The sequence below is a fragment of the Colletes gigas genome, unplaced genomic scaffold, assembly GCF_013123115.1.
Source record: "Colletes gigas isolate AHSC1104 unplaced genomic scaffold, ASM1312311v1 Colletes_gigas_Sc00002, whole genome shotgun sequence".
Classification (NCBI taxonomy): Eukaryota; Metazoa; Arthropoda; class Insecta; order Hymenoptera; family Colletidae; genus Colletes; species Colletes gigas.
The window spans coordinates 9,469,346-9,484,733 of record NW_025106631.1 but is presented as its reverse complement, the minus strand read 5'-3'; the positions used below and the strand labels follow the sequence as shown (position 1 = coordinate 9,484,733).

At 33.3% G+C, this 15,388-nt stretch overlaps 3 protein-coding genes across 6 annotated transcripts; 2 read left to right on the top strand and 1 right to left on the bottom strand.

The window, feature by feature from the left end:
* Positions 1–213: 213 nt before the first annotated feature.
* Positions 214–4,594, top strand: LOC122402175. Its single transcript, XM_043404773.1, has 4 exons — positions 214–2,204; positions 2,283–2,381; positions 2,453–2,615; positions 2,681–4,594. The coding sequence occupies exons 1-4, from the start codon at positions 346–348 to the stop codon at positions 4,586–4,588; spliced, it is 4,029 nt and encodes a 1,342-aa protein (XP_043260708.1). The 5' UTR covers positions 214–345; the 3' UTR covers positions 4,589–4,594.
* Positions 4,595–6,255: 1,661 nt separating this feature from the next.
* LOC122400773 lies at positions 6,256–7,180 on the bottom strand. The gene is made up of 4 exons (XM_043402416.1): positions 6,931–7,180; positions 6,715–6,834; positions 6,446–6,554; positions 6,256–6,301 (listed from the first exon to the last, which is right to left on the bottom strand). The coding sequence occupies exons 1-4, from the start codon at positions 6,968–6,970 to the stop codon at positions 6,256–6,258; spliced, it is 315 nt and encodes a 104-aa protein (XP_043258351.1). The 5' UTR covers positions 6,971–7,180.
* Positions 7,181–8,389: 1,209 nt separating this feature from the next.
* LOC122402689 lies at positions 8,390–14,582 on the top strand. Of its 4 annotated transcripts, none has more exons than XM_043405683.1 (5): positions 8,390–9,068; positions 10,963–11,100; positions 12,088–12,533; positions 12,978–13,143; positions 14,187–14,582. In XM_043405683.1, exons 1-5 carry the CDS (start codon positions 9,057–9,059, stop codon positions 14,289–14,291), a joined length of 867 nt encoding a protein of 288 aa, XP_043261618.1. In that variant the 5' UTR covers positions 8,390–9,056; the 3' UTR covers positions 14,292–14,582. The 4 variants fall into 4 exon arrangements, with proteins under 4 accessions (XP_043261618.1, XP_043261629.1, XP_043261639.1 ...); XM_043405694.1 differs by lacking the exon at positions 14,187–14,582 and adding an exon at positions 13,475–13,639; XM_043405704.1 differs by lacking the exons at positions 8,390–9,068; positions 10,963–11,100 and adding an exon at positions 11,566–11,835 and having other exon boundaries at positions 14,187–14,579.
* Positions 14,583–15,388: the final 806 nt, after the last annotated feature.

Here is a 15,388-nt window from a genome sequence, read left to right as displayed (position 1 = left end):
AATTTCGTTATATGTAACTACATACTACATACTATATCGAATCGTATTATTGAATGAACGATGCGATGAAAGTAGACAGAAATGCGAATTACCAACTATGCAACTAATGCAACTATACAATAATGGCGCTCTGTCGCCATTTTCTTTGCTGCACTGTGACAAACTTCACGTACATCATGTGTTTCTGTTTGCGCGAAAAACGTGTACAGTGAAATGAAATAAACGCGAATTGTAAAATGATTTTCTGAGAATATAATTATTAAAATGTCATTTTAAAGCATAAAAGTGAGTACTACTGTTGTGTAATTATATTTCATAAGCCACGGAGTTATAAAAAGTTGGAATATGGCACAAATTTCGAATTCTACTGTGTTTACAAACGATGCATCCTCTACTGGAGCTTCCGATCTTCTTCAACAAGCATTTCAGCAAGTTGTTGACGATGACGATCACGACAATGAATTTGTCGCATTCTTACAAAACGACGACAACGATTCTGAAACCATTCATTTGACACCGGAACAAGCAGCAGCCTTAGGTCTAACCTTCGAGGTAAACTCGAACGAAGAGGTTATGTATCAACATGATCAAGATAATGCCACTTTACATACGCAAGAAAATATTTCTACGAAAAATAACATTAGTATAGACCATCAAAATTCATTATCTCCTCAGAACTCTATAACCATTGATCAATTGAACTATCACCCAGAAGAAGTACAAAAATGTAATGATAATGATTTGATTAAAACAGAATGTATTGATTTCCAAGAATGGCATTTGCAAAAGGTTTCCGAGCACGAACAGCTTCAAAATCATGTAGTTGAAAATGATTTATCGTTAGAAGAAATAAACCTGAATAACCAAAACCACAATTCTCAACAAATAATTCAACATCAAAATAATCTAATTCAACAAAACTCAGGTACACAGACAATAATTTTGGAACAAACAAAGGTACACGCGATAAAAGCAGATGTTGCACATGTTAAGAACATCCATGAAAATGATTTGCAATATACTATCGACAATAGTATAGCACAAAATCTTAATACAGTACCTAATTCTCAGGCGCAAATCTTACAAAAACTACCTGTGATTTTACCATCTTCACAATTTATTATAAAACCTGCACAAACTATACTAAAACCAACTAAAAACATTAGATTGCTTCAAGGTTCGAGCAGACTTACTAACGCAACAGTTAGTCCTATTCATAGTATACATTCGCTCAATACTAGTTCAAATCCTAATTCTGTGTTATTGTCAAAAGCTGCAATATTAAATAATTTATCGTCGCAAATAATAAAAGCTACCCCTATAACGGCTCAGTTGTTAAATACCAGTGGTATGTCCGCACAACTGTTAAATACTTCTCAGATTTTAACAAGTGCTTGTGAAATACAGAATCAGTCTGTCAATGCAGCTCATATTACTAATGCTATAGTAAATACCACATCAGGAGCAACACAAAATCTTGTTACTTCGCAAATACGTTTGTCACCGATTGTGAAAACATCGCAGCCTCTCCAGAGAGGAAATATTCAACAATTTTTAACTCCGGTGCTAAAAGGTGCATCAAATGTAGTTTCAAAGTCTAATCAAATTTTAACTAATACCAGTGTAGCAGCAGCCATTCCTGCACAACTTCTAAAATCAGTACAAATTCCTTCTCAGTTACTTAAAACAAAAGCCACAATTGGCAGGAAGACAATACCAACAACTGGAATACCAAAAACTACAATTAGTTCTAATTCACCGGTTGTAGTTAGAACTACGTCGATTATTAAAACTCAAGATTTAAAAGCAGCAACAAGTTCTACATCGATCTTAAAACCAACTCAAATGTCTTCAATGCCCATATCTATCTTAAAACCTCAAGCTAAAATAGCATTTAATAATTCGACTAAACAAAGTGTAACTATTGCAGCTCAAAATGTTTCTAATATCTTACATAATTCACAAAAAACACTTGTAACCCAACAAAATAGTACGGTTGATTGTGCCAAATCAGTACAAAATGAAACTATTAAACAAAAACTTAATCTTGTAGTAAATGGCACAAATCTTAAAGCGCATAAAAAAACTAGAAGTGCTCCTGTTAAATCTACAGCACTAATAAATGAGTCTACAGATGCATCTAAACCATTAGGTTCTAGCGAAAATCCAATACAAATAGTTCAACAAGGTCAAACCTTTCATAGGTAAGTATAATATATCCATGTATGTATAATATTTTGAGTACTTGTTTCGTTTCCTGATATCATTTATATTTATTCTAGTATGCAACGTTTGACACCAACACAATTAAAGCAAATTGCTCATGTTTTGCAACAACGTAGTCAAGAAGCAGCTGCCTCGAATGAAAAAGTTGTGTATAGGTTGGTACCTGTATACACTTGTCATTTATCACAAATCTTGTACCTAAATTTTAATCCATATATGTATTCAGAGTTGTATTTCCCGAAGAACTGGATTTGCGACTTAGAAATCCGGGGAACTTGTTAAAGAATCGCGGCGGAAAAAGAGGTAGACCCAAAAAAAGTGCTATTAGACCTTCTCTACTTCCACCTAAACCACCACCGATTCCTGATGAAGAACAGGAAGAATTAAAGGTAGTTAATTTTTTTTACCAAACTATAATTGTCTTAATATTTTAACACGTTAACATTTTCTTCAGGATGAAAGGAAAAAAGTTGTAGCTAGAACACGTTCTGGTAGACTTTCTCGACCCCCTAGACACATGGTGCGAGATTACAAACATTTACATCATCTGGATTTCCTACAACCTGATTTAGATGATTCAGATGGTGGTTATAGTGATTATAATACTAATAACGATAAACTTGAAGAAGAAGAATCACCTAAAGAATTATTAACAGGATTAGAAGTACCAAAAAGAAAAATATCAGATCACTTTAGGTGTCCTACGTGTAATAAAATCTATTTAGGACGTACTCGTATGGCAAGACATTTTGAAATGCACCCTGATCATGGGAGTCCTGAGCAATTACCTCCTCCAACACCTGAACCTGAATTAAAGCAAAGTACAGGACAAGATCCCTTGAAACGTAAAGGGAAAAAGCGAGGCCCATGGGCTTATGTCACGCCAGAAGCTAAGTCAGAAAGACGTCAAATAAAATTAAGAGAAGCAATTTCTGTCTGTGAAGATCTCGAAATAATAAAAATAGCTGCAAAACCAGTACTTAACGCACAGTCATTATTTGATTTATTAGTACTAAAATCAGAAAATAATGTAAGAAATTTTTTGGACGAATTAAAAAAATTAATGGGTAAAATACGGGAAAAAGCTGGAAATATATTAACAATCGCAAATAATAATGAAGAATCAAATAAGGATTTAATCGACATCAGTGAAGAATCACTTTGTGATGCTTTAGGTCTTAATCCTGGTGTATATAGGATTAACAGTGATGCTCTGAAAAAGGTTGAAACTCCTGCTTGCAGCACATATGATACTGGAGAACCTCCTTTTAAACTCCAAAAAACAGATCATTCTGAAGATACTAAAGAAAATCTAGAAGAACGAATGTCTAGTGGTTTTTCAGAAAGTTCAGATCTCAGTGTCTCAGACTTTTTAACTGATAGAAGAACTGATCCAGTAACAAATCCTACTTGTCCAGAAGTGTTGTCAGCTTTAACATTAATGCGAAAAAATCCCAGTCCTTCAAATAATACAGAGAATAATAAATCGAACAATGTTTCAAAACTTTTAATTTCGAATCCAGAGATTCAAAGCCAAATTTCAGATAATCCTGGATTCCAAAAGGTGAATATTAATTCGCCAAAAGTTTCAAGTTATCAAAATACAGAGCCTCACAAAGAAAGATTTGCGAAACTAGGAAATAGTTTAAGATCGTCAAATTTTTGTAAAGTTGATGATAATTACGATCAATCTAAGTTAGAGCATATAGAGCAAGCTTTCATAAAATTGGAACCAACGGAACAGGGTTTTGTTAAGCTAGAAAACGGTGCTATGGGAACTTATCCAAAACAAGATACTCCAAATTTTGAAAAAATGCAAAATGGCTTGAGTAACTTGGAGAATGGATCTCAGAACTTTGCTAAAGGATTCCAAAAACTGGTGTCTAAAATAATTCCTATGACCTCTTCAGATATAAGTTGTGCTAAAACCCAATCAGCACCATTAGATACAGGTTCTTGTAAGATAATGCCTGCTACTTCTGGTTGTAAAATTTCAGATAGCATACCTATACTTCAGGATACAGTACCAATAATTTCCAATAATTGTGATACTAGCATATTTGGTAGTGCAGAAAATTTAGACATGTCAAAAATAGCTCACTACGATCATATTGCACATTTAGATATTTTAAATACAAGTGGAGTGATAGATAAAAACTTATTAATTGATGAAAAATTAGTTGAACAATTGCATCTAGTAGATCAATCAAATTTAGTTGATGAACTAGTTTCCGAACGATTAAAAAACATCATGCCAGATAATATTTTAGAAAACAATTTAATACCAAATAATTCAAATTTAGATACAGATCTCGATTTTGATGCATTAAGCGAAGAGTTTAATAGAAATACCAGAAGTTGATTCTTGGATGCTTGTAAGCAACATGTTCCTAAACAAGTTGAAATAATGTGTATAGTGTATAAAAATACTGAACTTATACAATTATTTAAAATTGTATGCATATAATTACACAATGGTGTAGATATTTTTTTATAGAATTTTTGACAGTATCGCAATCAATGTATTACAATTTCCATATTTGAATGAAAAGTATCAATAGTAAAGTAATATAATATCTTATATTCTGGTATGTGTATGTAAATAAGACTGTTTTTATTATATTTATTACATACAATGTATATTTCGTATGCGAGAAGGTCATACTAAGTTTAAGAAATGTAAGATTGTTATATAAAGGAGTACATAACCTTAACTTCCCTGTTTGATTCAGTATAAAAGAAATTTTTATTGGGATACATCAGTATTCTTTGTTTTTTGGTAAACAGTCTTTATAATTATACACATAGTGTAACTATTAGTTTCAATTTCAGATTCGTTTCTTGAAAAAGAAACTTATAATGGTACATTATTAAACCAGAAAATAAGAAACTAGACTTGGTAGAATTATACATTGAATATTATGAAATATAAAGATATAAGTTTTTTTGTAAATGTAAGTTTGCATAGATTAGTCATACAGTCAATTAGAAATATATTATCGTGACTTGTTCAGTTACAGTGCTACAGATAAGATGACCGTGCACAAATTACTTTGTTATTTAATTTTATCTTTTTATATTTAAGAATGCATTAATTTCTTAACAAGGTACCATTTAATTATAGTGGATCCACAGATTGAAGAATAATAGTGAAATTATAATTACATTCTATTTAATAATTTCAATATAGCTGTAAAAAAAAGTATTGGAAAAATGAAAATGCAATAACCTTGAAAATTAAAAGTAACTATGTATGAATTAAAGTGGATTGTTTACAGGCTTCATATAGAATATTAACTTTAAACATCAAGAAAATAATTCCATCCACATTGTTATAGCATTTATGTACAGCAAAAATGATTAATTTTGTATTTATCTGTAAATATGTATTATACATGTATAAGAAGTTATTGATATAATTAAACATTAATAATACCAGTAACCATTAAACTAACTATACTAATCTCAATGCATATTAATTTTGCAGGTTTGGTTTCTTGTTTCTTGTATAAGATACATTTTCTAGAATCTGCATTTGCAAAGAAATTTATAGTACCTTTGTATTTGTCTATATTAATATTTCTTTGTGATCTCAGGTACCAATTGTAAACAAAATTTCATTGTTCACTATGAATATATGTATGTATATATTGTAAGTCAACACACATACACACACTAATTCCATACTTTTTTTTTCCGTTTTTGTGAAATTATACAAATGGTATTTGAACAACCACAAATAAATGAACATTCTATCAATCTTTGTTTTATTTCAATAGTTTTAAGTTATTGCATAATACAAAAACATAATCATAAACATCAAATCATTTTTAAAATGGAAAAATACTTACCAAAATATGTATCAACAATAATTATAACTATCTGTGTCCAGTTTCTATCAATAATGCTTCCAAAACTGTTGTTAGATTTAATGGCAACAATGGCTGATGTACCCAAGTAGCAAGGAATAGCATTTTCCAAGATTCCGTATAATGATGTGCTACATCTTCAAGAATTTTACGCTTTACTTTAATCTCCTGAGAATATGCATTGTATATTAGTTCTGCTACTTCTCCTAAAAGAATTTACATATTCAACATAAGTGATTATGTGTTTATGTATTAATTTCAATGAATCCTTTTAAAGTAGACAAATCAATCAATTATAAAATATATTTAATATATATTGCTTTTCATTTATGAAATATAATTATTTGTACCAAATGTTGCTACTGGCCATGTTGTAAATAATTTGTCCATATTTTTCTCTAAAGATATTGTTATTTTCATGTGATGTGCGATCTTGGCAAGATTTTCCACAATGGTCTCCTATAAATAAATTTCTTTCTGTATTTTATTTATTTTAAATATGAAAATACTATTACCAGTTTATCGCAAACATGTTCCAAATTATCACATAACTCTTGAAGAGTCTGAGAATACGATTCATCCTGTTTCTCCAATGTTATATCTTTTAGTAATGACACTCCTTGTAAATGAGTTTCATTCCACTGTTGTATATTTGCATGAATGTCAGCAGCTAAATCTCGCACATGTCGCGCAGAACCTACCAAATTTTTTCCTTGAGCTGTTTTTGCAGACAGAGATTCTATAATACAAGTTCAATTTGAATTATGATTTTATATTTTTAAACATATGAAATAACCTAATAAACATATCTAAATTAGAAAGTTTGAATGCTTACTACTGACTGGAGAAAATTGTTTCTCACTCATCATTTCCATGAAAGTTTTTTCGTAATGTTGGCCACTGAGATAAAATTGAATTTTTTAATTATATGTACGATACATGTAAACACAATTTAACAATTACATAATAGAATGAGTACGTCTATCAGTATCCGCATATAATAAAAATTGCAATAAAATTAAAACATTTAGGTTCATACAGTTTATAATTGTTACATGCCCGAGATTTTTACAATACATAGAACGTGTGTCTATACATGCATGTATTCATGTGTATGATCAATTGTGGACTTGTATATTCATCAAAGATCAGAAATAAAGATCAAACTTTCAATTTACATGTATATTCATGTATATTCGAAACAAACCCTTATTGGTTAATTGTTATTAAATACAGTATTTTTAACAAGAAGTAACCAATGACAATAATGCTTCCATTAAGAATATCTAACCGTTCACTTATAAAAAGTAAAAGATAAGCATAGAATGAAAAAATTCTTATGCCATTTTAGAGTAGATTTCCTTTGTCAGACGAACAATAAAATCTTGGATCATATATACCTTGCAAATTTGCGCAAAATGTGTAGAAAAATTTGTTTGTTTTAAAAATATAATAGCGATAGGATACAGATGGCGCGCGTGTTGCGATACATGCTCAATTATGCGGTAAAATCGAAATGGAAACTGTAATTTTTCGCGCAATTTTAAACAAGTTAACAAACAGAAAATATTATTGAAAATAATGAATTATATATCATCTTTTTTGTCATGTAAGATTCAATAATAATTACCGGACGAATGTTTTCTAGATCCACTGTATAAATTATAAAATTACGAGCCTATGGAAACAATTTATAACGAAGACAATATGTACACTGTTTTGCACAGTAACTTTTTTTTAAAATTTCCAAATACAAGTCCAGAATGACATAGAAGAAATCATATTCTTTTTGCAGAAATTACGATGGAGCTATCCATCGGAGAGTGTTGATTCCTAAGAGTCATTAAGAGTTTTCCATTAAATGAACTTTTGACAGCAAAAGCCTCCAGTTGGCATCAGACATAAGTAGGTGTTCATCTCAACATTTTAAAAGATACTTTAATGAAAAGTACTGGGTAATTAAATCTTGATAAAAATTTTTAATTCCAATATGCTGGTGACTCAAAACACACTGCCTGTACCTATTCAAAGATGACTGGTTTTTAATACCACGTACGTACCAGGCAAAGGTAGATTTATATTCGAATGGAAAGGTATTTAAACGTAATTATACATCGAAACAATCGACAAGTACTATCAGACCTGTTACGAGATACTTTTATTATTACAGGATAGGTGCAAAGGGGCAGACTACTGTCGGATACATCGCGGTGTCGTCGGCTCTGTTGCTTTTGTTCGGAGAACGGCCGGGGAACAACAAGGTCACGCAGGTAAAATGGCAGTCGTCGAGTGGACTCCGACCGCGTCTCGATTATAAGCTCGCGGCTCTCAAAAATTACAGGAACACTCGCCTAATCGGGGAACAGTAAATGCACGTCGAGATTTCGAGGTGTCGTGTTTCGAAAACGAGTCCTTCGATCGACGTTTGTGCGTGTCGCATAGGCACCGACCGCGAGTCGCGAACGATCTGGTTCAGGTATTCCAAAACCGGAGTCTGGTCGCGGTAAACGTGAACGATTCACGGTCTCTCGCATTCCGCGAATCGCTTAAGATACTACCTGGCGCGGAACTGTTGAAATCGCCTCGACGGGGATCGATCAGAGGGACAGGGCGAAGTGCTCGAACCGTTTCACGTCCCGAGAGGGAAAAGGGGATCTCGAGCCAGAGAACGTGCCCGTCGTCTCGTCGGTTTGGGCGTTTGATTTTTCGGCGACAAACTCGCGGGTAGGGAATCCCGATCGAGCATCACTCTTCCCAGCGTGGCGCACGCGAGACGATAGTGATTCGACGAGTGACGTAACTACGCGGCATGATAATACATACGGATATTAGCCGCTCGCGTCCACGATCAGATAAACGAACCGAAATTGTGCACGAAGTTCGACGATTCGTATCGGTGGACGTATCCGATAATAGGTTCAGTTCGTGTTCGATCCTCTGCGCGAAATCTCGCTGGCAACGATGAAAATGGAGGTAAGTGCGCGTGCACATACGCGCGTGTACCGTTCGCCAGACAGGTATATCGTTCTATCAATATTTATGCTCGTCCGATGTAAATCACGGTTCGAAACGATCGACGGTACTTCTAGATAATAACTGGACGCAGATACGTAAACGAGACCTACGATCACTCGAGGAAACACCGTTTCTAATTATCCACCGTCGCTGTACCAAACGGCGTAACGCGTTTGAAAAAGTGCCTCCGGAGCATTTCGATCTTTCCTTCGTTCGAATGAAAAATACGCGAATTCACACGTGCCGCCGTACTGGTGCTCTCGAAAGACTGGTTAGACGGCTATTTAAATCAGTTTGTACGTGATTTTCGCGCAGGAATATTCTCGCGGAAAGTTCTATTTCCAATGTCGACAACTCGAATATTAGGATATTATATTTTTTATTTATTTTTAAACGCGGAACCACCACCTTCTCGGTTGCACTGCGATCGTTAGAACGCCCGGATGACTTTGACTCTGCTCTCGCGTGCAATCGTACGCGTTTGTAAAGGGGAACCGATACACTTTTTTTTTAAGTATCTGTAATCAATTATAATACGGAGCTCCATGATACTCTAATAAATTGTCAACAAACGAATGTCTATTGAATTCGAACCGCATAATTATCGCGTTTGAAGGTCTCGTGCATATAAGCAGGGAGTCGAGATCGATACGTTTCGATCATGGTCATGATCACGGTCATCGAGACGACCGAAATGGGATACACGGTCGTTCCAACAAGGTTTCTTCAGAGAACTACCAAACTATCTATCATGTTCGTAACGAATAAGAGTTTCCTCTTAACTCGAACTGGTGAGAAATTGATCTTTTCACGAAGTTAGTTTGTTTTCCAAATTACCAGGTGCGATCTTTACGGGGGGGATGTCGTACAGTTCAACGAGGACGAGAAAAGAATTTTTGCCCGCGAATAAATCCGCATATTTTTACCGTTTATCATTGGCAACCTCGACCTGAAAATTCCGTAATCTCTGGTCGAAATTGAGTACATCATCATGGCAGGAATTTCGAGTCGACCATCGGCGTAAACGGAAACCCGGGGGGTTACATTGGCAGAAGAAAAGAGGGGCAGAAAGATCTGTGGCCCATTTTTTTTAGAAAGGAAACAGGCACGGGTACAGTTAAGCAGCCACGCTAGTTGCTGTTCAGTTTTCAATGAATAACATTCCTGACTGCTGACCAACTACAGCTGCTCAACTGGAAACCCTTCGAGAACCCGTTTCAGTAATATTCGGTTCCTACGCGGAAGTGCGAACGAAACACCTGAGCAAGCTTGCTTCCTTCTGTCAGCCACGAAAGTCTTCTATCCTCCTTTTCGGTCATCCGAACGTCGATGTATGTACTTAGATCCGCGTGTGTGCGATCGAAAGATCCCGTGACCATGCGTACCATAGCTAAGCTCGATCGTCTCCGAACGTTTGAAGCTGTGATAAAATAGCAAAACTGCATCCATTTCAGAATAAGTAGTGTCATCCTCACATCTGTTTATCAACCAAAAATATTTGACTCGCTATTCCTGATTGAAAATGCTACAATATTTCGATTTAAACGTCTCTATTTACCTATGAACACATTGTTACTACGCGTTCGCGTTTATAGTGACACAGTTCAGAATCTAAGAATTGCTATCGGTTGTGATATTAATTGATAAAGCTAGATTAAGAACCAGTCGGTCAGTGAAGAAATACCATTCACTTTCTTCCGTATCATCGAGTGTTAAGTAGGAAGAATTGATAAGTTTAAAATTATAATTTACGTTGGGTTCTCGTTCAGTGACATTGTGATCGTGATGTTTAGAGAAATACAGTAAATAAACATTTACTGTTAACTTCGATTCCATTTTGTTGCATACAAAGGCGGAGCACAGGTTGGAGCAGCTGAAGAAGGCGACGGACAGAATACAAAAGGAGATCGAAGAGGTCACGGAGAGGGAGCACGAGTTACGAAACGTGGGTAGCATTAAGACCACATCCCACGAGACGGTGGATTCCAAGGTACATTTGAACCTCGTCGTAAATACTTACACGCACCGTGCACGTAAACATGTATATATTCATGTCGGCCATGCTCAAGGTCGTTGAACGCAAGAAAGAAAAAGTAAACGGCTGTCGTGCCTACGTATACCTTATAGGAACGAAATGCATCGGATGGCGTGCATGCCCATGAACGACGAGGACGATTATACGTAGTTACTGAATTAATGACTCCTCGAGTGTCGCGACCCACATACACAATCTCGTTAGACGCGTAACAAGAATTCTTTGTTGAACATTTAGATCCAAAATAGCTGCGTTTTCTTCGTTTCTTTTTTAGTAACGATGGACGTGTTCGCGTTATAATATTTAATATTCTCTTGTTCATTAAAATGTACTGAACAATTGAAACTAAAGTGCCTTTGTATTTAAAAATAAAAATATTCTGTCGCTACGCAATTGTCGAGCACAATATAGGAATACTTCTAAGCGTTTCGCTGCAAATAAAATATTACGTTCGCTAAACAAACCCGAGGAATATAAATTTATTTTGGCCGTTGTGCGTGGTTTTCATAATATGACTTTTCGATGAAAATATCTTATCTGCTGATATGTTAAAGCAAATATGATACTGTTTTCCACGTAACAGCCTTTGGCTCGTGACGGCCATTGTAACTGATAATACATGATAGTTAAAAATGCAGTTCCCGCCCAGTCTATCTGTACTATAATAATAGCGCAGTTACAGATACAAAGGTTGTTTCGTACTTTCTTTATCGTAAAAATATTCCAAGAATAGCACGATGAAATAATCCTTGATTTGTTTGAATAGATTTCAAATTAAATTCAAGATTACTATTTCGGTGTAAGATATCACATCAGGTGACTCTGTTGACACCAAGCCTCGCGATATATTTATTTCGTACTTGAAAAAATTTCTCATCGAAAATACAATATGTCAGGTAATAATAAATTCAATGGGGTTGTTAAAAAATGATCGTGTGACAGGTGAGACGCATGCCGCAAGCTTTAGCATCGGGTAAATTGAAGAGGACAACGTCCACGCCGCAGATCCTGGAAACGGTCAGTCTAACACCGTTGACGCCATCCTTAACGCCAAAGATGACGAACGGAGTGATATCCAGCCGCACCACGCCGACGCCTTTGCGTTTTGCGACAACGCCCAGCCAGAAGGGGCTGATGCACAGGTTTCTCGCCACTCGTGGGAAAATTTATAAACCAAAATCTCCCGTGAACGATGTACTGATGCCGACCACGACACCCGCCATCGCGCTCAACCCGTTGAGCATCAAGACCTTCAACAGAAGTCCGGACATCCAACTTGAACCGGACGACGAGCCCAAGAAACCCCCGATTAGAAAAGGATACGTACCCGTAGAAGAAAAAATTCAGAAGGAGCTACACGAAATGAAAGAGCGAGAAAATGAACTTAGGTGGGAATTTACTTTCTTAAATATACAATTACTTTTTTCTTTTGTTTCAATATAACCAACGATAGTCGTATTCGTTCCATTTACTATTAAAAAAAAAGACAATAATTTTCATATTCCATTTTACATCGAGGAATTACGAATTCAATTCATTGGTATATTTTATATTGTTATTTAAAATAAAATATGATAAATGTATGGCATGGAGTAATGTCATTGTTGAGGTCTGATTTAAAAATTACATCAACTCTATCGACTATTAAAATCAAATAATTATTTTAGTGTTTTATTTTACGTTAACGATGTTTCTAATATGAATTTTGGTTCCAATTGAACATTACTGGATCAAATACGGTCGAGGTAAATCACTATGTTAATATGGATGTGTATACGTACTGAAATAAATTATATACATGTAAAATAATACGTAACGAATTGGATTTATAGATTAATGCGATCGCAGATGTTGGCAAAGTCTCAACCGAATCTTTTGGACATTGGAAATGACAATGATTCTGATATTTATGATGGTTCGAGTTCGTTACGAAGCGGTACTTCATCTAATACGTTAAACGAAGATGAAATAGAGAAAGAGAGCAAAGGAAAACATAAGGTATTAATATTTTCTAGAATTAACACTAATATTATCTAAATGTATTCGTAATGTACCTAATCTACAGATATCGATAATTACTATTCTACTAAATTGTTACGATCTAATGTTAAACGGAATTGTACGGCGTATAAGGATGTTCATTTGAAAACTTTACGTCTAATTACCTCGATAATAACACATTTTGGAGGAAAATGTTAAATACAAAACGTTTTCAGTTTCAAGGGAGAAACACAATTGTCCAATCAATTTTATATTTGTTGAGCGTTTCCAAGGTTATTCGAAGGTCAACTTTGCTTTTTTAAATAGAAGCCTGTATTTTTATTTACAGATTCTTATTCTACGGGAAAGAAGAAGAAACTTTTAAATGAGACATTTTTTTATCAGACTATATGTTAAAAATATATTTAATAAAATGAAAAATTTTGTTCAGCTCCCTTACTCCCGAATTAGAGAATGGAAAATTAAGTTATGCAGGCGAAATTTTTTTACTTTTTCGGTGATTAAATGATGATAATATTAAAATTAATAACAATTACATTATTTATAAAGTTTTGCACGTTTCATGTGTATTTTTGTTGTATGAACAGAAAATCACAATAAAATACGTTTGAAGTTCATTATTTTTCATACCCTTTCACCTCGTATGGTTAACTTCTTAAATATTTAAAAACGTAGATGATGTATATAGTTTTACAGTGCAATGTAAATACGTATAGTACATTGAATTCAATGCAACAGTATAAAACGAATTTTGCTAATGCCTTAGAAACTAAAATCGACCGGAAATGTTATCGGAGGAATTAGTTATTCAAAATTTCATCCTTTATAACATATTTGAAAATCATTCAAATCGGCGAAAACTGACCTTTAAATAATCTTAAAAACGTTCAATAATTAAAAGATAAATATGACAGTATTTTTTTTTACTTTAGAAAATTAACATATTTGTAGAAAATGAAAAAAATTTTTAAATGAACACTATATAAAGAATTATTTAGTGCACATTGTAACTAATTTAAATGACATTCAATTATTTACAGCCTAATCCACGACGTCGGAGCACCCTGATAGCACAATGGGAAACTTTGATAGCTGCAAAAAAAGAATCTAATGATAATGGTAATGACAATGACTTAAACTTTTGAAATGTTTCTACATTTTGTAAGAAATAAGTAATCAACTCAATCCTCGCTTTTGAACTGTTATGCTTTAAGTCGTTCTTAAAGTGAGTCAAATAGATAGCATAAACCTTAAAAAGTATGCTAGCTATGATAAGCCTTTCATTCTTAAGATATGTATTTTTTTATGCTAATACATATCAGTTCTACTCATCTGTTCAATTTGCGAGTTAATTTATTTAATATCATAGGAGATATTTATTTAAAAATGAAAGCATTATCTGATTGATAATGTGTTTTCTTTCTTTTAAAGCTTTCAGTATTAAAAAAACTAGCTACAATAAAATAAATGTATTACTTCCTTCGTTTGGATTAAAAAATATTACTAAGTCTTACAAGTATATATTTAATGTATGCGTTTGTTGATTGTAACATATTTTTTGATATATACTATACATTCACATGTAAATGATCACAGATTCTTAAGAATCATATTGTAACATGTAACATGTAATAATAATTATGAATTGCATAAGCAAGAATATATATTACATACTTAATTAATTGTAAAGAATAGTTATATTTGATATATTTTGTATATGTTATAGTACAGTTTAAGTATTATTGATAAAAAGCAATTTATACAATTTTTATCAAATTAATAAGATATGTGTCTTGAAACTTGTCTTTTTCTTTTCCCTTCAATAAAATTGTAACAAATATCTGTTGTAGATATTTATTATATACAATAATAAAACATAAGTCAAAACTTTTTTCTATATGTATATATAGATTAAGTACCAAATACATGTATGTAGGAATTTATTAACCTAATCTATACTACATTGTAAACACTGCATAATTAGTATACATGTATTTTTTGAATGTCGTATTATTTTGTAATACATTGAAATAATAGCTTCATATAATTATTCCTTATGACAATATTTAAGGACTGGTCTATTTGGTACTTGTAAATAATTGTCATTAATTTTTGAAAAGTCCATTTATATAAAAACAAAATTATACCATATATTTTATGAATATATTATTATTTAATTGAGACAATTTTAACAATATTATACATATTACATATACATAAATTCGTATCATGAGTTCTAGCA

Bases quoted from the DNA above. Each gene is read 5' to 3' on its own strand.
- LOC122402689 (XM_043405683.1), top strand. The intron at 11,101-12,087 runs GTACATTTGAAC...ATCGTGTGACAG, and splicing joins ACGAGACGGTGGATTCCAAG to GTGAGACGCATGCCGCAAGC. The intron at 12,534-12,977 runs GTGGGAATTTAC...TTGGATTTATAG, and splicing joins GAGCGAGAAAATGAACTTAG to ATTAATGCGATCGCAGATGT.
- LOC122400773 (XM_043402416.1), bottom strand. From the start codon at position 6,970: ATGGAAATGATGAGTGAGAAACAATTTTCTCCAGTCAGTA. The intron at 6,835-6,930 runs GTAAGCATTCAA...CTTGTATTATAG, and splicing joins ACAATTTTCTCCAGTCAGTA to AATCTCTGTCTGCAAAAACA. The intron at 6,302-6,445 runs GTACAAATAATT...AAATTCTTTTAG, and splicing joins ATGGCCAGTAGCAACATTTG to GAGAAGTAGCAGAACTAATA.
- LOC122402175 (XM_043404773.1), top strand. From the start codon at position 346: ATGGCACAAATTTCGAATTCTACTGTGTTTACAAACGATGCATCCTCT. The intron at 2,382-2,452 runs GTTGGTACCTGT...ATATGTATTCAG, and splicing joins AATGAAAAAGTTGTGTATAG to AGTTGTATTTCCCGAAGAAC. The intron at 2,616-2,680 runs GTAGTTAATTTT...CATTTTCTTCAG, and splicing joins AAGAACAGGAAGAATTAAAG to GATGAAAGGAAAAAAGTTGT.